Source organism: Nycticebus coucang, chromosome 3, assembly GCF_027406575.1.
Source record: "Nycticebus coucang isolate mNycCou1 chromosome 3, mNycCou1.pri, whole genome shotgun sequence".
NCBI lineage: Eukaryota > Metazoa > Chordata > Mammalia > Primates > Lorisidae > Nycticebus > Nycticebus coucang.
Genome location: NC_069782.1, coordinates 61,998,319 through 62,023,781, shown reverse-complemented (window position 1 = coordinate 62,023,781; position 25,463 = coordinate 61,998,319). Strand labels below are relative to the sequence as shown.

General features: G+C 44.3%; 1 protein-coding gene across 10 annotated transcripts in view; it reads right to left on the bottom strand.

The window, feature by feature from the left end:
* RFX2 (regulatory factor X2) overlaps positions 1–25,463 on the bottom strand; it is a 136,024-nt gene that overhangs the window by 16,564 nt on the left and 93,997 nt on the right. For 9 of the 10 annotated variants that reach the window (XM_053585956.1, XM_053585963.1, XM_053585964.1 and 6 more), the window contains 3 exons: positions 10,553–10,627; positions 1,425–1,606; positions 811–930 (listed from right to left, as the gene is read on the bottom strand). In XM_053585956.1, coding sequence (XP_053441931.1) covers positions 811–930; positions 1,425–1,606; positions 10,553–10,627 — 377 coding nt within the window. The remainder of the gene's footprint in view (positions 1–810; positions 931–1,424; positions 1,607–10,552; positions 10,628–25,463) is intronic. The other variant, XM_053585962.1, reaches the window with a different exon arrangement.

Genomic DNA, 25,463 nt, shown 5'->3' with positions numbered 1-25,463 from the left:
CCACCAACGGTCTGAGGGACAGTGAACTGGCCCCCATTTAAAAAGTTTGAGGACCCCTGAAGATAGTTGCACTGGTTCTTTAAAAAAAGATGCTGACCCTGCCTGGGAGGACGAGGAAGCGTGTGAGGCGGAGAAGACGGCATTCCAGACCACACTAGGCCTTTTAGCCACTGGATCAAAGTGTTAGGAAGTGGTAGTAACTTGAGTCTATTTGCTTCATTCTCCTGGCTTCTTGGTTTATTTTCAGTGTTCTCTTCCTTTTTTCCTCTAAACTTTAAAAATGAAAGACCTACAATGCCGACTATTCCATTCTGGGAAAGGGAAGAGGGAGGAAGAGGGGAGGGAGAAGGGAGGGATGGGTGGAACACAGGGGAGTTTTAGGGCAGTGGGACTACTCTGTGTGATGCTGTGATGGTGGAGACACCCACAGAATGTATACCACCAAGAATGAGCCTGAATGCAGACCAAGGACCCTGGGTGATGACAAGGCGCCCAAGAGGTTCATACATCGTGACCAGTACCGCTCTGGGGTGGCTGCTGTGTAGATATAGGGGCGGGGAATGTATGGAAACTCTGTGTACCTTCCACTCAATTTCACTGTGAACTTAGAACTGCTCTAAAAATTAAAATCTACTTTAAAGAAGTAGATTAAACACATGAAAACTCTGTTAGCTAGATAGAATTGCTTCCCAGCGGCCCATGCCTCCTGCCAGCCTGGGGCGCTCTCAGCACAGATGAGTATCTTGGCTCCCTCAAGGGTGCTGGGGCTGGGTGGTGCGACTGAGTTCACTTTGCGGAGAAGCCACCCACCTGGGCTTCTGGTGCAGGGGCTGCTGCCGCATGGCCATGTACTGGGTGTCTTCCTGCAGTCGGTTCAGGGGGGAGTCTGGCTTCAGGCGGATCCCATAGTAATGATACTTTGAGTTGCCCCTAGAAACCAAACAGCCCAGGATCAACTCCCTTTGCAGGCATCCTGACAAGAAGACAGGTACTCTTTCTTTTCTTTTTTTCCAAGATGGGCATCTTGCTATGTTGCCCAGGCTGGCCTCAAGTAATCTTCCTGCCTCGGCATCTGAAAGTGTTGGGATTACAGGCAGAAGTGCTGGGATTACAGGTATAAGCCATCACCGTGGCCTAGAGGCTGCTTTTTTAAAAAAACTTGTTGTCATGGGAAATTTCAAAAGGAGAGGGAAAACCAGAATGAACCTCGGTTCATTTTCTAAATGAGAATAGGGTCCACAGTCATGCCCAGCCCTGGCCAACTCGGAGCCACGCCAGGTTCACCCAGAGGTGACTATGAGTCAGGACAAGAAGAAGAAGCCCTATGTTGTCCCCAAAGCTCTCGATTTTTAGAGAAAGCAAGAGGGAGATGGGCACGTGGGGGTGATCAGACATTTGGCTTCATCAAGTTGGTATCTACCCACCTGGTGCCCAGCCGCCGTGTCCTCAGCCCCATAAACACAGAACGGATCAGTTTCCCAAAGGAGGCAGCATTCACTGGGTCCAGCTTGTGCTCCTGGCAGTGGCGAAGGTAGTGGTTGTACAGAGAACTCCTGGGCAGACTCACACCTTCCGCAGTTTCATAATTGTCTAAGAGCCACTGGAGCTGGGCAAAGGAAGCCATATGTACATTTCTCAAAATCCTGAAAAAAAGCTAAAATGCTAACATGGATTCATTAAGAGAATTGTTTGCTTGCCCTCTACTACCAAAGGTGATGAGGAGACCCATTTTCTTTGTCACTTATCTGTGCACTCTAAGCATATAATCAGTGGCTTATTTTCATTCCTTTATTTATTCCTTCAATCTTCAGCCTAGTTTTCAGATTCCTCGACTTACTTTAAAAAAATCTGCATGTGCTCAAGACCTGTTATGTTCTGTTTTCATAATTTAAAACCCATACACCACCATGCAGTGTCCAGACACCAAATATCTCCTGAATGTATAGGAACGGAGAGAAATTCTGATGCCAAGAATGACAGAGAGATTAGAGACAACCCGAGGGGCTTGTTAGCGCTGCTCTCTGAACTAAATAACGACCACACAAAGAGGTGCACTAACACTCACTAGGATCCCCAACTGAGAAAGGCATGAATGGAAATCTAATAAAATTTATAAACTCTTACATGTCAGGTTTTTGCTCTAAGTCAAAAGGCAGACTATATAAGTCCAGAGCTGGGGTCTGTGCCTCTGGAGTCAGTGTCAGGTTGGAAGGGTAAGAGCCACATGGGTGTGGACATAGAAGGAAGATCCTCGCCTGAGGATACCTCCAGCAAAGTGCCCTAAGCAGCAGCCCCAACCTTTCTGGCATCAGGGACCAGTTTCATGGAAGACAATCTTTTCACAGACTCAGGGTGGGGGGATAGTTTCGGGCTGATTCAAGCGTATTACATCCCCACCTCAGATCATCAGGCATTAGATTCTCAGAAGGAGCACAGCCTAGCCTCTCACAGGTACAAGTTACAGTAGGGTGCCTGCTCCTGTGAGAATCTAACCCTGCTGCTGACCTGACAGGAGGAGGAACCCAGGCAGTGATGTGAGTGAAGGGAGCAGCTGTAAACACAGATAAAGCTTCCGCACTCATCTGCAGCTCACCTTCTGCCATGTGGCCTGGTTCCTAACAGGCCACCTACTGGTACTGGTCCATGGCCCAGCTTACAGGCCAAAGCCCTAAACCCTGCAACTTGATTCTGGCTTCCCTGTCTGCTCTCTGATCATCTTTCCCCTGATCCAGAGAGGTCTGATGTAGTAACTGACCACTGGGATTTTGGAGAAGGGCAGGCATGCACAGAGGCAACACCTGAATCCAGATCTCACTTCAGAGTCCTGAGGGGCCCTTGCTGCCTGGGCCTTCCGAGTGTGGTTCTGAGTCTCCAGCCCCTGTCCGTGTGGGAGTGCTGGGCTCCTACACATCCCCTGGGCCTGAGAAGCTCTGTCTTCACGTGCTGAGCATCCTGCAAGACCCAAGGGAGGCGTCTCCCCAGGAAGGCTCTGCCTGCTTCATCCACCAGGGACTGCAAGCTAGAAAAGCAGTTAGCCTCGGCCTCCGGTGTAAACACAGCTTTGGGAGGCTCTGATGTGCCCTCGTCAACAAAAGCGACCTTGTGGCCCCACCCACCCTGCACATCCCAGGCCTTCCAGGGCCCAGGGCCAGAGAAGGGCAGGCACTAGGGAGAAGACCTGCCCTGGGGTCCCTTCAGGGGATGATAGGCAGGTCTGAGACCAAGTGCAGGGGCTCTGGGACACAGGGTACACGCAGGGCCCTGTTAACAGAAGCACTGTCGCCTGGCTGAGTTAGGGTGGTGGGCTATCTTCTAGATAGCAGGCGCCTCAGGGTCAGGCTGGAGGTCAGGGCAGAGGTTAGGACCATGTATCATCCTGGCACCAAAGAGCCAGGAAAGGATCTTCAGGGTCGGTGAGAAGACACACAGGTGGGTGCTGCTGTGTGCAGGGAGGGCTGAGGAGGCAGAGGAGAGTGGAGGAGCCTAAAGTGGAGGTCCAAAGTCATGTGCTGCTTCCGGCACCACACCACAAGCCCCCTCCCTACTGTGCTCCTGCAAATAACATCCTGTGGCCAGACAGCCCCCTTTCCACGGGACAGGGCAGCCCTGCTTCTCCCCATTACTGGGTTTCAGCTCCTTGCCAGGCCACAGAATTTCTCAAACAGGCCAGTCACCTCCTCCTGAGGGAATGGGGGGACTGCTTCCTCTTTTTTTTTTTTTTTAAGAGATTAGAGTCTCACCTTATCGCCCTTGGTAGAGTGCCATGGTGTCACACAGCTCACAGCAACCTACAACTCCAGGGCCCAGGAGATTCTCCTGCTTCAGCCTCCCGAGTAGCTGGGACCACAGGCACCTGCCACAACGCCCGGCTATTTTTTTGTTGCAGTTTGGCCGGAGCCGGGTTTGAACCTGCCACCCTCGGTATATGGGTCCGGCGCCCTACTCACTGAGCCACAGGCGCCGCCCCAGGGACTGCTTCCTCTTGCTACTGTGTAGCAGCCCTGGGTACTGTGTCCCCTGCCCCCAACTGTGTGTGTGACCAGTTAGCAGCTGTCAATCTCATCTGTCCAATGTTAAGTGTCCTGACTACCAGGGTAGCTGACAGGCAAAATGAGGAGACAGGACGAGAACAATGAGAGGAGGGGCAGTGGCCAAGGCCGGAGCTCTGGGCAGGAGTTGCCCAAATTCAAGGGCAAAGAGAGGAGGCCACTGGGAGAATATTTTTCTTCCTCCCTTGCCCCTCTGGGAAAAAGAATGCAGATTTTTCACTTCCCAGAAAGTCATTTGCACCTTTTTTTTTTTTTTTTTTTTATTAAATCATAGCTGTGTACATTAATGCGATCATGGGGCACCATACACTGGTTTTATAGACCGTTTGACTCATTTTCATCACACTGGTTAACATAGCCTTCCCGGCATCTTCTCAGCCCTCAGAATGGAAGAAGATATTTGCAGGTTATGTCTCCGATAAAGGTTTAATAAACAGAATACACAGAGAACTCAAACGTATAAGCAAGAAAAGAACAAGTGATCCAATTAAAGGCTGGGCAAGGGTATTTGTACCTTTTATCTTCGGACAAACTAGGTGCAGAGCAGCTGTCTGTTCAGTGCTGCGCTGGCCAGGTACTCATACCCTCAGGAAATGTCTTTGGTTCTCCCTCACCCCTGGCCCCTCTGTCTCTATCTGACTTTCTGAACTCATCGCAGGTGGCTCTGCTGTGCACTCTCAGTCCAGCCCAGTACTCTGACCATGCTTCCACGCCTTTCTCTGGGGGAGGTTCAGGAACTCACACCCCTGGGGAGTCTGGGAGTGACTTGGGAACAGCTGGTAGGCCCAGTCAGTGCTACCTGATTGACACTGGTAGGGCAGCACCACCATTGGTAGGCAGAAGCCACCTCCCTGCAGCTCCCAGGGAGGTCCCTGCAGCACTGAGCCAGTAGGGAATGGGGTAATTTAGCTCTCTGCCACTCCTTTCATCTTTTTGAAAGTTTTTCTTAAATTTTAATTTTTTAGAGACAGGTTCTTACTTTGTCACCCAGGTTGGAGTACATGGTGTCATCATAGCTCACTCAGCCTCCAACTCCTGGGCTCAAGCAATCCTCCTGCCTCAGCCTCCCAAGTAGTTAGGACTACCATATGGGTGCACATCACTGTGCCTGGCTACTTTTAAAATTTTAAGTAGAGACAGGATCTCACTCTTGCTCAAGCTGGTCTTGAACTCCTGGGCTCAAGGAATCCTTCTGCCTCAGCCTCCCAAAGTGCTGGGATTATAGGCATGAGCCACCGTCCTGGCCCCTTCTGTCTTGTTTTCACTTGGTTTGGGATCCAGGGAAGGAAGGGGCTAGTATTTTTTTTTTTTTTTTTTTTTTCGGCCGGGGCTGGGTTTGAACCCGCCACCTCCGGCATATGGGACCGGCGCCCTACTCCTTGAGCCACAGGTGCCGCCCAGGGGCTAGTATTTGTTTGGGCCCTGTGTTCTTTCACAGAATGTTTCACACCTGGACTGTCCTGTGTACTTACTTGTGTGGCTTGTCTCCCCTGCTGGAGTGAGCAGTCTCTGAGGGCAGAAATGGACCTCCCTAGCTCTCTCTGTTTCTGTTTTTGTCTCCATCTCTGCCTTTCTTTCTATTTCCTTCTGTCCGTGTGGGCACCCCCAGGATGTTGAAGTTGTCTCAAGTCTGGCAGCCAAGAAAGAGTGACCATGTGGATAGGGGTCCTGAGGAGCAAAGGGGACTCTAGCATGTGGGGTGCATGTGGAAAGCATTTGGACACAGAAGCCCCGGACTCCCCCCATCATTCTGAGGCTAAGGGAGCCCCAAATGCCATGTCTAAGACATTCTCTCGTGGGCCCAGGAGCCACAGCCAGAGCAGCCCCATGTCTCAAGGGCCTGAGAGCCAAGCCACATTGGGCAGAAGCCAAAAGATGATGCATTCTCAGGCTACATGTGTGAGGCCAGATTTTGTGGGATGGAGCACAGGACTAAAGGTCCTGAAAGGCAGCATAAGGCAGCATCTAAGATCTATCTAGCAGTCAGACATGAAAAGAAGTTTTGGAAAAGATGGTCTCTTGCCCTCTTTATCCCCTATGGATTTTAAATTAAAAGCAGAACTCTCTCTTTGGGTAATTACACTGATGATGACATTAAAAGGATGCACTGTGACAAGTCCTTCCTCCTTGACAGAGAGTAACCAGAGAGAAGACTGACTGCAGCAGGTCCGTGGGGGCAGTTCAGGAGAACCACCCAGGAGGGAGACAGCCTGGAGGTAAAGTGCCAGGCACTTACAGACTCCAATCAAGCTCTACATGTCCGTGGCTGCTGGGAGTGAGTCACCTAGCTCTGGATCCACACACCCCAGCTTGAGTCTGGTACGGACCGAACATCACAGGTCAGTCTCAGTAAACTGGCCACAAGAGTCGAAATGTGCCACCTCCCCATTGCACGTTATGTAACCTCTTGGGACTCAGGTGCCTTCAGGCAAGGAAAGAGACAGCTAGCTGGACAAGGCCACCCTGCCAGTTTGGGGATATTCCACTGTGAGTGTGGTCTGCTCATGTTTGTGTTACTTCTGTGTCACTATCAAACAGGAATAAAGAAAATGCTCTCTAAGACAATGTACATATGTACACATTTGTTATGATCTGGCAGGATGGCAAACTTCTTAAATAAATAGATTGAATCCTTCCTTTGAGAAAAAAAAAAGTCCAACCCCACCTACTGCCTCCGTGGTTCTAGGCTCCCTGGTGGAGCAGCCTGTAGACAGACATCCTCACCTATAGGTGGGAGGGCAGGGCTCATGCCACTTGCCCAGCCCCTGTCTTCTAAGATACTTGCTTCTGCTATTGGGGACACTGACTCCTGACTGGCTGCTGACAAGCTGTATCCTTGCTGGGCCAAATGCCAGAAGCTTGGGCAGCTCTTCTGAGCATCCACGTGTGTTCTGCGTTACTACACCCAGTTTGGAAATGTGGGGGCAGTATTTCACCCATCCTGCAAATATGTCCTGAGAGTTGACTCTATGCCAGACTGGGGACGTGGTGGCGAGTAAAACAGAAAAACAGACATAAACTGCCTTCTCCCCAGGTGTCCATTCTCACACACACTCACAAAAAATAGGTAAAATGAACTAAATAAGGGATGGTGCTAAGTGTTATGAGAAAAATGAATGTGAGAAAGGGAGCCAGAAACATCGTCATGGAGGGAGAACTACAATTTTAAGTCAGTGTGGTATGCAGGTGCCAGGTAAGCGCCCCCTCCAAGTAAGGACAGGAAGGAGGCTAGGGAGGAGCCATGGTGGACAGAGCTCTAGGCACTGAGCACAGCCTGTGCAAAGGCCCTGGGGTAGGACCAGCAAGGAGGCCCCAGTGGCTGAAGCAGAGTGAAGAGGGGAAGAGAAGGAAGAGGGGAGAGCAAGGAGGGGACAGGTAAGTCGTGTACGGCCTTGGGGGCCATTTTGATGATCCTGGCTTTACCTGGATGCCTAGGGGAGCCCTGGGACTTCTGAGCAGAGTGGCCTAAAATCACCCTGGTGACTGCCAGGAAAAGGGCCTACATAGTGAGGGCAGGCACAGGGGCTGGCCAGGAGGCAGTAGAAATAACCCATGGGGAGGTGGTGGCAGCTAAGGCAGTGGTGAAGGAGGAGGTGGGAGAAGCAGGGAGACAGGATGGTGGCAGGAGGAGACTGGGTGGGTGCTAAGGGCAGGGTGAGGCTTTGGACATCTGTGATGAACTGCTGATTCAAGTGGCAGGTGGATGTGCTGGTGTGTCATCAAGGGGAGGCCTGGGTGGCGACGCTCACTGGGAAACAGCCTGGGTGGGTCCCAGTGGGGTGAAGGCACAGGATACTGAAGGAAAACCATTGCACAACCAAGATCGTGGCCACAGGAAGGTGTAATAGCCACTGAATCAACTTTTGGACAAGGTCACTGTTGGACTGGCTCTGCTAACCCCACCCTAGCCTGCAGGCAACGACTACTAGGTGGGGCATCAGTAAAAGTCTAAATGATCTTGGATTATTTGCATTTCTTAATTGAAAAGAACAAAAGTCATATAATCCTCGAAACTTCTCGGGACTCCTTGTCAGGGTTTCCATACCAGGCTGACCGTTAGCTGGCCGGGATGATCTTCCAGGCCCTGTTGCCCTCAGAAACCTCTGTGCACATGTGGGTTTAACGTGGGTGTGCATTTCCACATGGCCTCTGCCCTCAAATGCAAAGCTCCCTATGTTTGGTACTGACCAAGACAGAGCCCTACACACAGCAGACAGTGGGCTAACATCACCAAGTGGCATCAGGGAGGAAGCAGCATAGCCCAGCTACTGGTAGGACACTTAGCCTGGAGCTCTCTGGGAACACTGGCCCACAAGGCATGTGTGCCTTCTGGCACTGTGGCCCCAAGGCTGGGCTCTCAAAGGAACTGTGACTGGTTCTGCAATGCATCCTGAACCTCCAGAAGGCTGCTGCCCACAGCCAGCACAATCTTAGCCACAGGCAGACTGGAGGCTACCCGCTGTGAGTGCCCCCAGGCAGTGGAGGTTGCACTGCCCCATCCATCAGCAGATCCAATTCTTTAAGGCCTCTCTTTCTCCCCTTATCTCACATTTGTCAAAACAAGATCCAGGCTTATTTTGCCCCAGTGTTTGTGCAGGAATTTTTAGAAAAATCTTTTTTTTTTTTTTCTTTTGAGAAAGAGTCTCACTTTGTCACCCTCGGTAGAGCGCCGTGGTCACAGCTCACAGCGACCTCAAACTCTTGGGCTTAAGCAATTCTCTTGCCTCAGCCTCCTGAGTAGCTGGGAATACAGATGCCCTCCACAATGCCCAGCTATGTATATATATATATTTTTTAAGAGATAAGGTCTTGATCTTGCTTAGGCTGGTCTTGAACTCATAAGCTCAGGCAATCTACCTACCTCCCAAGTGAGAAAAATTTTATTTCTTTCTTTGTTTCTAGGTCACCAAGCCCCAAATCCTATGAATCACAGCTCATGATGAAAGAAAACAACTTAGCAACAAATCACCAGTGAGAAAACTGCTAGAAAAGGGGAGCAACCTGAGAAAATCTACGTTCCAAATGAAAAGTGTTAGCTTGCCAGAAGCACACCTGCAGCAGAGACAAGCAGCTTGCTTGTTCTCCTGTAGACATTTTAACTTCTCTGCAGCCATTGCCATGCTGTCTGCCTGGGGCTATGCCCCCTGCTCTGCCCGCCTCACTGGCTCTCTCTCTCCCAAGGCCCCACAGGCTACAATGTGGCCACATAGGCTTGTCTTATTGAATACAGATGTCATTCTCCTGGCTTTTCTACTCATTGTGCTCTGGTTTAAAACCTGGGGTTGGGGGATCCTCTCTCTAAGCACATGCTGAAGATTTCCCCTCCCTGGGTCTGTCTATAGAGAGCCAGTAGTATGGACAACAGGGTGCCCATGTCTCTCCCAGACAGGTAGGGGCTGGGGCACTGATGGGGGGCCTAGTATACTTCCTTTTACTTTAAGACAAGTGGCAGAGAGAAATATTTCTGCTTTTTCTTCTTTCTAATGACCAGCCCTCTGGAGAAGGGACCAGAGCCCTCCTCAGGTGCTGCCTTGAGCAGCCAACCACGCTGGTGCCCAACCCATGAACCCAGTTTTCCGGACCTTTCCTGATATCAAGTTCTACTCCCATAATCACTGTCTTCCAAGTAGCACCTTATTCTAAAGGTTGGCCAGCACAAGGGGCTTGATGAGGTCATAGTTAGGGTCAGGTTACACTAAAAGGGACTTCTTTTTCTTTGATGTTCGAATTCTCAAGAGAATGTCAAACCCCAGTTTAAGAGCTAGAGAACAACTGCTAGAAGCACATTCTGACTTTTGCCACCTGCTCTAGTTCTGAAACAAAGAATACATTTCCAAGTATGTTCCAAGTGGAACTGAGAGCATTTGGAAGAGAAGGTGAAAGGAATGAATGTGAAGATTCCAGAGGCTTCCTTCTCAATTGTCCTTGGAAATAATGACCCCGAGCCAGTCACCTCCTCCAGTCCCACTCCAGCGTGAGCCTCCCAGAGCCAGGATATCCACAACTTCCCAACACAGGACCTGCAATCACGGTTTCCTCCCATGAGACAGAAAAGGAAAAAAATCTTATACAACTAAAATCAGTAGGTATTAGTTGTGTTATGCTTTTCTCTAATTATCATTTCTTTTAAATAGCTGATCCCAAGAAAATTAGCTAAGAGTCTTTATTGCACTCCTGATCCTATGCCATTTTCTCTCTTTTGTTCCTGCTATTTTGTTTTTCTTTTTAATACATAAATCTACTGATTATACATTAAATAATTTAATCTCTGTAACAGCCCTAGGAGGTGCTATTATTTTCTACCTTTTACAAATGAAGAACCTGTCTGGATTTCCTGTTTTTATTGTTGAAGGATATTTTTGCTGGGTATAGAATTCTATGTTGGCACCCTCCCCTTCACTTTTAGCACTATAAAGGTGTCATTTCATTGCCTCTGTTTTTAAAATGTCTATGCAGGTCACAAGCAGAGCAGGGATAGATTGCCAAGTCAGACACACACTTACATGGCTGTTGAGTAAACCGCTTTTGTGTGAAGTGATTCCTTCGCTTTTTTGGAGGTTTTCAATCGCCATTTCAAGCTAAAGAAAATGTGTGCAGAAACAAAACAAAACAAAATGGAAAAAAAAAGGGGAAATCAGATGGTTAGCATCAGCCAAAATTTGTTTTTATTAATATCCAAATAATGATTTGAGTTCCTATAAAATAAAAACAAAGCTCCACAGAAGCAGGCGTGGAGGTGAGTTAAATTGTGAGTCAAAGCTGTGCCAGGGAGTGTTACTTCATCACATGCAAAAGAGCCTGATAGACTGTTCAACATAAGCAGGAGAATAAAGTTATATTGTGAAAACTCGCCATAGGATTTTAACACAACATATGCCAGTGTACATGCATAACATATTAATACATAGTTCCTGCATAAATTCAGGTGTCTGAAAAGCCAGCATGATAATCACTCACTCCTCTCCACAAACCCCCTCTATTGCTAGGGAGAATCAAGTGAACATAACCAAGGAAAGATGGCAGCATTGATCACCCAGCCAGGCTGTCCTGTCACAAAGCCCAGGGTCTGCCCGCTGCAGGCTCTGGGAAAATATCGATGAGGCCAAAGATACAGACCCTACCATCAGGAGGTGTAGGACCCTAGCCAGTGGACACAGCCACAGAGATCAGATCCTGAATGTTTACGAAGTATGAGTTGCACAAAGAGAGCTGGGTGGGAAAGAGAACAGTCTTGGAAGAAAGAGTCAGGGATGCTAATGGCAGGACTTGCTAGAAGAAGGGGGCTTTGGAGTTGGGTCCTAAGGGACCTGCTGGAGGGGAGGTGGGCAGTAAGTCTTCTCAGGAGGAAGCACCCGGCTGGGCTTGGCTGCCACAGCATCTGCCTGTGTCAGATGTGACCTAGGCTTGTATGTGGAAAACAGAAATTTAAAATCTGCTGCAGCCCACCTGATGGGCAGAGAACTGTGATGGAAGGAATTGGACCTAAAGTATATGCTTCCTTTCCTAAAATACTCAGGGAGGCCAAAGACTTGGATGATGCTTCTGCAAAAAGCAGGTCAACCAACTATGTATTTCAGAAATTTTGTTCCTCAGAGCTGAGTTCAAGGAGAGGGTGACTGCTTCTCCCAGGGGCTCTTTGACTGCTGTGGTCCTGCTTTCTCTTACTAGCTGCACTTGCTACAAGCCAAAGAAGATGTTGGTGTCACCTTTAAGAAATATAGAAGGTGCTGGGGAGGATGAGGCAAAGGAGGACTGTGAGACCACCCTCCACCTTGCCCACCTGTCAGCCCCAGGGTGCAGGTGAGTGAGGAGGAGGCACTCATCACTGCCTCTATGATAGAGAGGAAAACCATATCTACCTCTCCCCAGTCCCATGGGCATTGTGATCTGCATCTTGGCAGTTCAGGCAAGGCCTGGCAAAGCACATGGCTCTTGCTTCCCCCTCAACAGGGAGAAGCCAGGGCAGTCATCCTTCCACGTGTGACACCACCCAACCATGGGTATCCTGAGAGTGGAGTTCATGACCTCCACAAGTCTGCCCAAGCCTTGGGTGGCCTTGTCTAGAGCACAGCAGACTGGAAAGGGAAAGAAAAAAACCTCTCTCAGAATGGTGAATCTCAACCATTTGGTCTGATGACACATTTACACAACTGAAAAATTTTAAGATTTCGGCACCCTCCCCCAAAAGGGAGCTTTTATTTTTACATTTAAATCTATCAATATTGAACATACTAGAAATTAAAGTGGAAAATTTTAAAAATACATGTATTCATTCATTTAAAAATATATATCCATTACAGGTTAACATAACATTTTAAAACGAAGAATAGCTATATTTTCCTAATTCCAAAAGAAAAAATTAGATGAGCAGAATTGTTTTACATCATTATAAATCTCTTGAGTGTCTGATCTATAAAAGACAGATCCACACATGTGCTTCCACATTTTCATCTGTTACCATGCTGTTTTATTTGGAGTATATGAAAAAAAAAATGGTCTCACACAGATATATAATTGGAAAAGGAGCAGTGTTTTAATAGCCTTTTCAGATAACCGTAGATGTTTTTACTTGCTATTACACTAACATTTGACAACTAGAAGTTTCTTTTCTTTTCTTTCTTTTTTTTTTTTCTTTGAGACAGAGCCTCAAGCTGTCAGTCTTGGTAGAGTGCCGTGGCATCACAGCTCACAGCAACCTCCAACTCCTGGGCTCAAGCGATTCTCTGGCCTCAGCCTCCCAAGTAGCTTTGACTATAGGTGCCAGCCATAATGCCTGGCTATTTTTTGGTTGTAATTGTCAGTGTTGTTTGGCAGGCCTGGGATGGATTCGAACCTGCCAGCTCTGGTGTATGTGGCTGGTGCCTTAACCACTTGAGCTACAGGCGCTGAGCCAACTAGTTGTTTCTTGAAAGTTAGTTGCAAGGTAGAATTTGAAACCATACCAATGAGGTTTTCATACTCATTTACATTGAAATCCATTACTCTTTTTTTTTTTTTTCCTTTTATTACTCTTGAGATGACATCAGCAAAAATGGCACCTTAGGGAACTCAAACCATCAAAATCAACTTTATCTGAACTCCGGAAGCCAATGGAAAGGTTATAGCAACCAGGTGAACCCTTAACCAAGAAAAACAACAGATGAACCTTGGCATTTAAGGAAAACTGTTGAATCAGTAGCTGAACGCTAAGCTAAGCAAACAGAGATTTCAGTGGCTATGCATGAAAAAGAACATAAATTTTACAAAACTAGTCCAGAAAGATCATTAAACAAACAATCAATAACAACTATGAGCAGCAATCAAAAAACCCAGGGAGGACCAAGAATTGATATCCAGAGTTGCCATATTCGAAATATCTAGGTTTCCACAAAGATTATGAGGCATGCAAACAGAAATATGGCCCAAACATAAAAAAAAAAGTAGAAGTGTCCCTGAGAAAGCCCAGACATTGGATTTATCAGACAGTTTAAATTCACTATTTAAAATATGCCCAAAGGAAACCACATACAAAGCATCAAAAGAAGCCACGACAAAGAAGCCTTGCCAATTAGAGAATATTGATAAAGATACAGAAATTGTAAAAAGGCAACAAATAGAAATTCTGGAGTTTAAAGTATGATAGCTAAAATGAAAGAATCACTAGGAGAGGTTCAACACAGATTTGAGCAGGCAGAAGAAAGAATCAGGAGACTTTTAAGGATAGGTCAATTGGGATTACTCTATTTGGGTCTGAGGGCCAGAGAGAAAAAATAATGAAAAAAAAAGAAAATAAACTGAGTCTAAGAAACTGTGTGATACCATCAGGCATACTAAGAAACATACAATAGGAGTCCCCGGAGAGGAAAGAAAGAGACAGAAAATATATCTGAAGATATAATGGCTGAAAAGTTCCCAAATTTGATAAAGACATGAATCTACACATTCAAAAATTTCAACAAAACTCTAGTATAAGCTCAAAGAAATCCATACCCAGACACATTATAATCAAACTGTTGAAAGACAAAGACAGAGAATCCTGAAAGCAGTAAGAGAAAATCAACTGGGTTTGCCTAATGAAAGTAAAGTTGATTTCTCATCAGAACCATGGATTCCAGGAGGCAGTGGAATGACATATTCAAAGCGTCAAAAAAGTAAAAAACTCAAATGTAAATCAACAGATAAAGGGATAGACAAAATGTGGTCCGTCTATACAATAGAATATTATCTAGCCACAAAAAGGAATAAAGTTCTAACATATGCTCCCAACCAAAAAAAAAAAAAAAGTTCTAACATATTGTAGCACGAATGAACCTTAAAAACATGACACTTGTGAAAGAAGCTAATTACATAAGGCCATATGTTATATATTTCCTTTTATTGAAATGTATAGAAAAAGCAAATCCCTGGAGATATAGAGCATATTAATGGTTGTCAGGGGATGGTGTGAGGGGCAATGCAGTATGACAGCTAACGTGAATGATGTTTACCTTTGTGGTAATGAAATATTCTGGATTTAGATGAGGTGATGGTTGTACAACATTGTGAATGTACTAAATGCCATTGAGTTGTATTCTTTGAAATAGCAAATTTTATAATATATAGATTTTTATTTCAAGAAAAATAAATACATAGAGCTAACATTAAAAAATACATTAGTCTCTCTTGCAATTTGAATGTATCTTTTACTGATGGGCATGGTTTTATATAATAACACTATGCATTGGTCACTAGGAAAATAGAGGTTCTGAGTTGGCAGATCTTCTAAACGTTGACATAATATCAAGAAATCACATTTGTTAACATCTCTACCAACTTCATAAGAAAAGTCATTAACTACTGAGAATTTGTCAGGTTCTTAGTGGCAGACACAACTTTTCCAAAATTATAATTTTTTGTTTGAAAACTTAAATTTTATCATTGGCAACAAAAAACTACCAGCTGTTTTCCTTAATATGTCAGGTTTAACATTGTTCATTTTTGAGAAAGTCTGCCAAATAATTGAGCCTGAATAATCACAGTCTGTCATTTTTCCAATTCAAAATACTGTTTTATGAAAACAATCATTAGTTCTGTCTACAATTCAAACAAACACAAGCAGGCTTTTCCTAGAAATGATCAGTGTACTTTGGTAGACTTTCCATCTCATCACATAGAATACTAAAGATGTATGCTCAAGGGTTAAAACTTAATAAAATTAATACTTTTTTTCCTGCTGCAGCAAGGACATTCTTAAATGAAACTGGTATTTTCTGTCTCCCCCTTTAAAAATATTTTTATTTATTTATGTTTTTGGAGATGGGATTTTGCTTTATTGCTCAGGCTGGTCTCAAAGTCTTGACCTCAAGTGATCATTTGATCTCAGCCTCCTGAGTTGCTGGAATTACATGTATGAGCCACTGCACCTGGTTCTCTTTAAATTAAAAATTAAAAAAAATTTTTAATGTGAGTACATCATGGTGAAGAATACAGTGACTTCTAGAAAAGTTTGCTGTCTCAGCCTAGATTCAAGCTAAGGTTCAGTTGTTTCAACCATGTTGATTCTGAATAATCAATGCAAACATCAACATAGGACAAAAGGCAACTATAGATTTAGTGCTATTGTGAAAATAGTTTTGAGCTCATGGACTCCCTAAAAGGGTCTTGGGGATACCCAGAGGCTTGTCTGATATAATTAAGAGAGCTAAAAATCTTGGAGTTATAACGAGTGTTGTGGAAAAGATACAAAATAAGATTTGTATTTCCATCACCCTCAAAACCCGGTAGCCATTAAATAGGGTTTGAACAGGCCCACCAATACAGAAAATGAATTTAATCCATAGTGGGACTTCCCAAGGCGTCCGGTCTTTGAAAATGTTGATAAACACCTGAAAAGGACAAGGCGCTCAGCAAGCACCGCCAGCCTCTCTTCCCCTGGCCAGATGAGGGGTGGTGCAGGAGAGCTGGGGCTGCAGGTGCAGTGCATGCATCTGCCCAGCAAAGAGCGCCCTCACCGTGCGGGCCAACACGTCCGCCAGCCCTCTAGCCATCTTTAAAACTTAAATTTTTGGGGCCTTGGTGTGTGTCACACTTTATGGGGGCAAGACATGATTGCAAGAGGGACTTTGCCTAACAATTGCAATCAGTGTAACCTGGCTTATTGTACCCTCAATGAATCCCCAACAATAAAAACAAACAAACAAAAAAACCCTTAAACTTTAATTGAGTGCTTCGACTGGAGTTTGTTGTTGTTATTCTTAAGTTTCTATCAAAGTGCACAGCTCTGGCAGAGCCAAGAAATATTTTTGGTCGTCCCTGCTTGCTGGCCCCACGACCTCAATCCAAGAAGATGTGGGCCCCAGCAGGGAGGTGGCGGCGCTTGGGAGGCTAAGGCAGGAAGGTGACTGGAGCCCAGTAGTCCCAGGCTGTCTGGGTAAGACTCCTTCTCTAAAACAAATGAAAAAAGATACACTGTCTCAAGAACCTAAGGGTAACAGCAAAGAGAAGATAAGTGGCCTAGCAGGAATTTACCTAACTCCAGGACTACATGTGTACCTTGACCTTGGTTGTAGTGAACAGGCTGTCACCACAAAGGGAGGGTGAGGACTATCCTTCCTCCGAGTTCATTAGCATCTGGCACTTGGTCATTCCACTGATAAGTTCATTAAAAGAACCTGTCAGAGGACAGCCGCCCCAGCCAAGGGCCATCTATGGCCAATATGAAAGTGACAGCCACATCTCCTGGCTGGGTTTGCCTCCTGTACCCACTTTTGCAAAAAACTTGTAAAACCAGCTTTAAAAGTGATAATCTTATCAAACATTTGTCAAACCTATAGAATATACACCAAGAATGAACCCTAAGGTAGACCTGGACCCTAGTTAACAACAATGTATCAACATTGCCTCAGTACAAATGTTACAAGCTAAAAACTTAAACTGCACTAAAAAAGTCTTAAATTTTAAAAAGTGGCTGAGGTGGGTAGATTGCCTGAGCTCAGGAGCTTGAGACCAGCCTGAGTAGAACAAGACCCTGTCTTTACAAATGGAAAAACCAGCCAGGTGTGCCAGGTGCCTATAGTTCCTACTACTCTGGAGGTTGAGATAAGAGGATTGCTTGAACTCAAGAGTTTGGGGTTGCTGTGAGCTATGACAACATGGCACTCAACCTCAGGGCAAGAGACTGAGACTTTATCTCAAAAAAAAAAAATAAAATAAACAATTTAAAAGTGAGGATAGATACTTTTAGTGAGAGAAAAAGAAGATGCACTATTGTCAAAATTCCTTTATAAAACAGTACCTGAATGTGGTAATTATCAAAGCCAAGCAGTGGGAAGAGTGACTATTATCATATGTGTTTGCCAGCAAATAATTTGATCTAATAGTTGGACAAAGTATCTTATGTGCAGGGGGTGAATAAACTTCTGGCAGACAGTAGGAGTGGTCAGATGACTTTTGTCTTTTATTTTGAGACAGAGTCTCACTAGGTTGTTGCCCTTGGTGGAGTGCCGTTTTGTCCCAGCTCACAGCAACCTCAAACTCTTGGGCTTAAGTGATTCTCTTGCCTCATCCTCCCAAGTAGCTGGGACTACAGGCCCCTGCCACAACGCCCGGCTTTTTTTGTTGTTGCTGTACTTGTCATTGTTTAGCAGGCCTGATGTATGTGGTGGGTGCCCTAGCCACTGAGCTATAGGCGCTGAGCCTTGTCTTTTTTTTTTAGAAATAGAGTCTCACTGTGTTGTCCAGTCTGGTTTCAAACTCCTGGCTTCAATCCTTCCATCTCTACCTCCCAAAGTCCTGGGATTACAGATGTGAACCACCACGCCTGATCACCAGGTGATTTTTTAATTTTGTGTCTTCACTAAAGACCCAGGCTACAGAAGAAGATACATTTGCAACTGATGATTCTGTCATGAACTGTGAAGCCTCATGGAGGTATACCAGACCTGTGGGCCACTAGGATGCCAGGCCACTCCTAGGGAGCAGAAGGCATCCTCAGTGTCCTCCCAGGCTGACCCAGCTCTAACTGAAACAGGAAACTTCCCAACATATCAAATTGGAGCCACCTTGTGTCCCTCTCCTCATGTGCTAGGTACACAAGGCAAGACTTGTCTTTCTGTCTGTCTCAGTGTGTATTGACAGTCAGGTACAAGATGTTCACTTGAGCTTTTTTTTTTTTGAGGCAGAGTCTCACCATGTCACCCTCGGTAGAGTGCTGTGGCATCACAGCTCACAGCAACTTCAAACTCTTGGGCTTAAGTGATTCTCTTGCCTCAGCCTCCAAGTAACTGGGACTACAGGCCTCCACCACAATGCCTGGCTATTTTTGTTGTTGTAGTTGTCATTGTTGTTTAGCAGGCCCAGGCTGGGTTTGAACCCACCAGCCTCGGTGTGTGTGACTGGCACTATAACCACTGAGCATGGGTGCTGAGCCTTCATTTGAGCTTTTAAAACAGGAGCTGGGTTTCTGATAACACGAGTAAAGATTATTTGTATGATTTCAGCTGGCCTATCTCAGGAATATATATAGTATTATAGATCTTGAGGCAAGATAGGAGAAGACCATCAGGCCAAGCTCTCCGAGAGCAACTGAGAAACAAGAGTTAGTCGGGCAGCATTTGGAGAAGAGATTTTGCCTGGAGCTGTGGCTTGGGGTGCACTGTGAGGTGGTCAGTGCTGGTTGCTATATGAGAACTAGAGGAGCAGGGCAGAGATGACGACATACTAGGAAAGTCTTGTGCAGGCCAGTGGTGGGAGCCTGGGAGCTGCAGAGGTATGGGATATAAGGAGGCCTTTTTGCAGCTTTTGGTTCTCAAGGGAAGTGCATTGAGTGGATTGCCTGGAAGAGAGGGCAAACCTGAACAGTATATAGCAGCCAGATTTGAGGGCTGGCTGGAAGGGATTTGCCACCAGTCTGGCCAGTGGTGGAGATAGCAAGGGCTCGGCCATTATGGCAAGGTCGTGAGGCCAGGTCACCTACAGGAACATAGCCATTTTAGTTCCGCCTGCTAGGATTGGTCCTCTAGTTGTGACAGGCTCAGGGACTCTAGCACCCCAGGAGAACTGTGGTCTGGGGCACGGTGAGACCTACCTCTGAAGGATTCAGGAGAGAACGGAGTTCCCAATCTGGTGGAACCTGAATGCTGAGGGAATAATCAGGTGATCCCTGGGGACAATTAAGTTGGGGATCTGGTCTATGCCTGGGTTCTAGAGAGAGGTTATCAGCGGTGTTGTCCATCCCCTAAAACTACAGGACCACCTGATGTTCCAGCAATATATTGCAACACAAATATATTCCTACTAAAGTTGGACTCTCCTGCCATAAATATATATATGTACATATAAATAATTAGTTTTTTATTTTGTTTATTTTTATTTATTTATTTATTTTTTGGGCCAGGGCTGGGTTTGAACCCACCATCTCCAGCATATGGGACTGGGGCCCTATCCCATTGAGCCACAGGCACCGCCCCTTGTTTATTTTTTTCTTTCTTCTTCTTGTTAGTATTTTCTTTTTCTTTTCTTTAATTTGTTACTGAGGTTGCTTATTTTTGGTTTTTAGAGCTTTTCAATGTTTTGTATTGATGTGTTTTGTTTCTTGCTTATTTGTATGGTTGGTTCTTTTCTTAACTTCTATTTTTACTTTCATCAGGAGCAAGGCCTCCTGTATTTTTTGGTTACAGTATTTTAGCCTCGTTTATTCTCTCTCCATATTCACTCCAGTACTTTCTCTCTCTGGACAGAGACTCTTCTACCATTCTCATCTCTCCACAATAATTGCCTCTGCAACAGCTAAGCTATCCCCTCTCTTTTTCTTATTTCTTTCTTTATTCTACTTCCCTCTCTCTCTCTTCTATTAGATATAACAGTATTTTTAATTTCCTTTATTTATTCTTATCTTAATATTATTTCTTTTCTTTTTCTTTCTTTCTTTTTTTTTTTTTTTGTTCAGACCAGGGGGAAACATTTGTAGTCTGGCAGGTAGGCCACAGCAGGGATCTGGCTCAAGGGGGCTAAAAGACCTTTCTACTTCTGGCCCTATGCAGATTGTACTGGCAAGACCACAGCTGCAGAATTCTTCTATTTCATTTTCATTCTTACTTAATGTTTTCTTAGTGTTTTTGGTTTTACCTCTTTTCCTTCCCTTGCTAGTTTAAGCCCTTTTCCTTCCCTTCCTAACACTCAGGCTTACAAGGACTGCCTGATTTTGAGGAACCCTTCCAGTCCAGCCCCCTCAAAACCCTTGAGATGTAAATGTGGCCTTAGCACCATCCTGATATATCATTTCTTCTGTCACTTTCAGCCTCTCCTCCTGACCTCCTTCTCACCTGTTCTCCAAGTTTTATTTCTCCTGTTATTCCTCCTTCCTTTTTTTTCTTTTCTTCTACTCTTTCATTCTTTTTTACTTTTTCTTTCTTTTCCCTTTGTTTCTCCCTGCCTACTGCCTACCTTTCTCCTCATTTTGGCCTCACACCAAGAGGTCTCTTCATCACATAAACCCTGAGACAAGGTAATTTTGAAACAAAGGAGGAACTGAGATGAAAAAAGGTGCACAAAGAGGTGAACAAGAAGAAAGCACACACGAGGAGGAACCAGCAGAAAAATTGAGGCACCATGAAAAACCAAATAGAGCAACTCCTCCAAGGGACCATGAGGCAGATTTTACAGAAGACTCATCTTATAAAGAATTAGTGAATCTGGGCTCTGCACCTGTAGCTTAAGTGGCTAAGGCATCAGCCACATAACACCAGAGCTGACAGGTTCAAATCCAGCTCGGGCCTGCTAAACAATAACGACAACAGCAACAAAAAATAGATAGGTATTGTGGCAGGTGCCTCTAGTCCCAGCTACCTTGGAGGCTGAGGCAAGAGAATCGCTTATGCCCAGAAGTTGGAGGTGGCTGTGACCTATGATGCCATGGCACTCTACCCAGGCCGACAGCTTGAGGCTTTGTCTCAAAAAAAAAAAGGAAAAAAAAAAGAATTAATGGATCTGACATAAAGGGAATTTAATATATAGATGATTAAGACAACAAAGGAATGGATGAGAAAATAGAAAGAACCAAAAGTCAGACAACAGATATGTAGAATATAAAAAAGATAATGTGGTGGGATCACACCTATGGTGCTTCTTACAAGGGTACATGTGAAACTTACAAAATGTAGAATATAAATGTCTTCACACAATAACTAAGAAAATGCCAGGAAGGCTATGTTAACCAGTGTGATGAAAATATGTCAAAGGTATATAAAACCAGTGTACGGTGCCCCATGATTGCATTAATGTACACAGCTATGATTTAATAATAAAAAAAAAGAAAAGACATGGATGAGCTTAAGGAAATTAAGGTAAAGATACAGTAGAAAGTATCAAAAATAGATTAGACCACAGAGAAGAGGAACATCAGAGTTATAGGATAAAATTTTTGAGTTAACACAGGTAGTTACAGAGTCAGAAAAGAAAAGAGAGGGTGGCACCTGTGGCTCAGCGGGTAGGGTGCCGGTCCCATATGCCGGAGGTGGCGGGTTCAAACCCAGCCCCGGCCAAAAAAAAAAAAAAAAAAAAGAAAAGAGAGAAAGCAGAGCAGGCACTTAGAGAATTACAAGACACCATGAAGTGTTCAAATGTATGGATAATAGGAATCTCTGAAGGGGAAGAAGATTGTCCCAAAGGTATGGAAGCCATACTGGAGTATATCATAAATGAAAACTTCCCAAGTGTTATTAAAGATCCTGATCACATTCCTTTCAGATGGATGTCGAAGTCTGGGTCATATCAACTCTAACAGAGCCTCTCCAAGACACATTGTAATGAACCTGTCCAAAGTCAAGATGAAGGAGAAAATACTGTAAGCAGTTAGGAATAAGTGCCAATTGACATACAAGGGCAGAGCATTAGGATGACAGCAGACTTTTCAACTGAAACTTTCCAAGCCAGGAGAGCACAGTCATCCTCCTTCGACATCCTTAAACAAAATAATTTATAGTCCAGAATCCTGTATCCTGCTAGACTTAGCTTCAAAATTGATGGAGAAATCAAATCTTTTGCAGATATATAAGCACTGAGGAAATTCACAACAAGACCAGCTCTACAGGAAATACTTAGACCTATTCTTAATATTGAACACCACAGTGGACCACCACCAAAGTAACATCTAGAAGCCAAGGCCAGAACTTAGCTTCCACAATGGCACAAAGGATAAATCTACAAAACAAACTATCTCATAATAAGATGAATAGAATTCTACCACACTTATTGATATTCTTTTTTTTTTTTTTTTTGTAGAGACAGAGTCTCACTGTACCGCCCTCGGGTAGAGTGCCATGGCATCACACGGCTCACAGCAACCTCTAACTCTTGGGCTTACGCAATTCTCTTGCCTCAGCCTCCCGAGTAGCTGGGACTACAGGCGCCCACCACAACGCCCGGCTATTTTTTTGTTGCAGTTTGGCCGGGGCTGGGTTTGAACCCGCCACCCTCAGCATATGGGGCCAGCGCCCTACTCACTGAGCCACAGGCGCCGCCCTGATATTCTTAATAAATGCCAATAGATTGAATTCCCCACTGAAGAGGCACAGGCTGGCTGATTGGATGAAAAAAACACAAGCCATCCATATGCTGTATGCAGGAGACACACCTAGCCCTAAAGGACAAATCAAAACTCAGGGTTAAGGGATGGAAAACAGGGTTTCAAGAAAATGGAAATCAGAAGAAAGGAGGGGTTGCAATCTTATTCTTAGATACAAGTGGATTCAAAGCAATATTAGTTAAGAAAGACAAAGATGGACACTTCATACTGGTCAAAGGAAAAATACAATAAGAAGACATCTCAATTTTAAACACTTATGCACCCAACTTAAATGTTCCCAGATCTATACAACAGATCTTGAGGGTCTGAGCAATATGATAGCTCATAACCCTTAATAGTCAGGGACTTCAGCTCCCCCCTCTGACAGAACTGGACAGATCCTCTAAACAGAAACTAAACAAGGATACAAAGGACGTAAATGTGACCCTAGAACAAATGAGATTGATAGTCATATACAGAACACATCATCCCAAAGCAAAATATTAAGCATTTTTCTCATCAGCTCATGGCACATACTCCAAAATAGATCACTTCCTAGGATACTAATCAAACCTCAGCAAAATTAAAGGAACAGAAATTATACCATGTCTCTTCTCAGACCACAAAGCTATAAAGGTGAAACTCAACTCCAACAGAAATGATAGTTGGGTTCAGGAAGAGATAAAAGAGGAATTTGTTAATTTCCTCAAACATAACAACAATGAAGACACAAGTTACCAAAACCTCTGGGATATAGAAAAAGCAGTCTTGAGAGGAAAATTTATTGCACTAGATGCCTACCTTCGAAAAACAGAGAGTGAGCGCATCAGCACACTCACAAACCATCTTATGGAATTGGAAAAAGAAGAACAATCTAACCCTAAACCCAGCAGAAAAAAATAGCCAAAATCAAATCAGAAATTAATGAAATTGAAAATAAAACAAATCATTCAGAAAATTAATGAAACAAAAAGTTGGTTTTTTGAAAAAGTAAATAAAATAGGTAAACCTTTGGCCAGACTAACTAGAAACAGTTAAAGTAAAAAGTAAAATCTCTAGCAACCTCAATCAGAAATGATAAAGAGGAAATAACAACAGATGCCACAGAGATACATGAGATTATCTCTGAATACTACAAGAAACTCTATGCCCAGAAATTTGACAATGTAGAGGAAATGGATCAATACTTGGAATAATACCCTCTCCCTAGACTTAATCAATAAGAAATTGGCCTTCTGAACAGACCAATTTCAAGCACTGAGATCAAAGAAACAATAAAAAATCTTCCAACAAAAAAATGTCCTGGTCTGGATGGCTTCACACCAGAATTCTATCAAACCTTCAAAGAAAAATTTATACCCATACTGTAGAAATTACTCCAAAAAATTGGAGAGGGAAGGAATCTTTCGCAACACATTCTACGAAGCAAACATCACCCTGATACCAAAACCAGGAAAAGATCCAATTAAAAAGGAGAACTACAGACCAATTTCACTAATGAATATAGATGCAAAAATTCTCAATACAATCCTAGCCAATAGATTACAGCTTATCATTTAAAAAGTCATACATCACGATCAAGTAAGTTTCATCCCAGGGATGCAAGGATGGTTTAACATACGCAAGTCCATAAACGTTATTCACCACATTAACAGAAGCAAAAACAAAAACCATATGATCCTCTCAGTAGATGCAGAAAAAGCATTCAATAAAATCCAGCATCCTTTTCCAATTAGAACTCTGAAGAATATAAGCATTGGTGGCACATTTCTTAAACTGATTGAAGCCATCTATGATAAACTTCACAGCTAATACTATACTGAATGGAGTAAAACTGAAAGCTTTTCCTCTTAGAACTGGAACCAGACAAAGTTGTCCTCTGTCACCATTACTATTCAACATAGTGATGGAAGTTCTAGCCAATACAACCAAGCAAGAGAAGGTAATAAAGGTTATCCAAATAGTGGCAGTGGAAGTGAAACTCACCCTCTTTGCTGACGATATGATCTTATACTTAGAGAACCCCAAAGACTCAACCACAAGATTTCTGGAAGTCATCAAAAAATACAGTAATGTCTCAGGATATAAAAATCAATGTCCACAAGTCAGTAGCCTTTGTATACACCAATAACAGCCAATAACTCTCTTCACCATAGTTTCAAAGAAAATGAATACCTAGGAATATACCTAACAAAAGAGGTGAAGGACTTCTATAAAAAAAAACTATGAAACCCTAAGAAAAGAAATAGCAGAAGATATTAACAAATGGAAGAACATACCATGCTCATGGCTGGGAAGAATCAACATTGTGAAAATGTCTATACTTCCCAAAGTAATCTACAGATTCAATGCAATCCCCATTAAAATACTAACATCATACTTTCATGATCTGGAAAAAATAATTCTTTATTTTATATGGAACCAGAAAAAAACCCGTATAGCTAAGGCAATTCTTAGTAATAAAAACAACACTGGGAACATTAGTCTACCAGACTTTAGGTTGTACTACAAGGCCATAGTTATAAAAACAGCATGATAGGGCGGCGCCTGTGGCTCAGTCGGTAAGGCGCCGGCCCCATATACCGAGGGTGGCGGGTTCAAACCCGGCCCCAGCTGAACTGCAACCAAAAAATAGCTGGGCGTTGTGGCGGCCGCCTGTAGTCCCAGCTACTTGGGAGGCTGAGGCAAGAGAATCGCTTAAGCCCAAGAGTTGGAGGTTGCTGTGAGCTGTGTGATGCCACGGCACTCTACCGAGGGCCATAAAGTGAGACTCCGTCTCTACAAAGAAAAAAAAAAAAAGCATGATATTGGCACAGAAAGAGACATAGACATCTGGAATCAAATAGAACACCATGAGATGAAACTAAAATCTTATAGCCACCTGATTTTTCCTT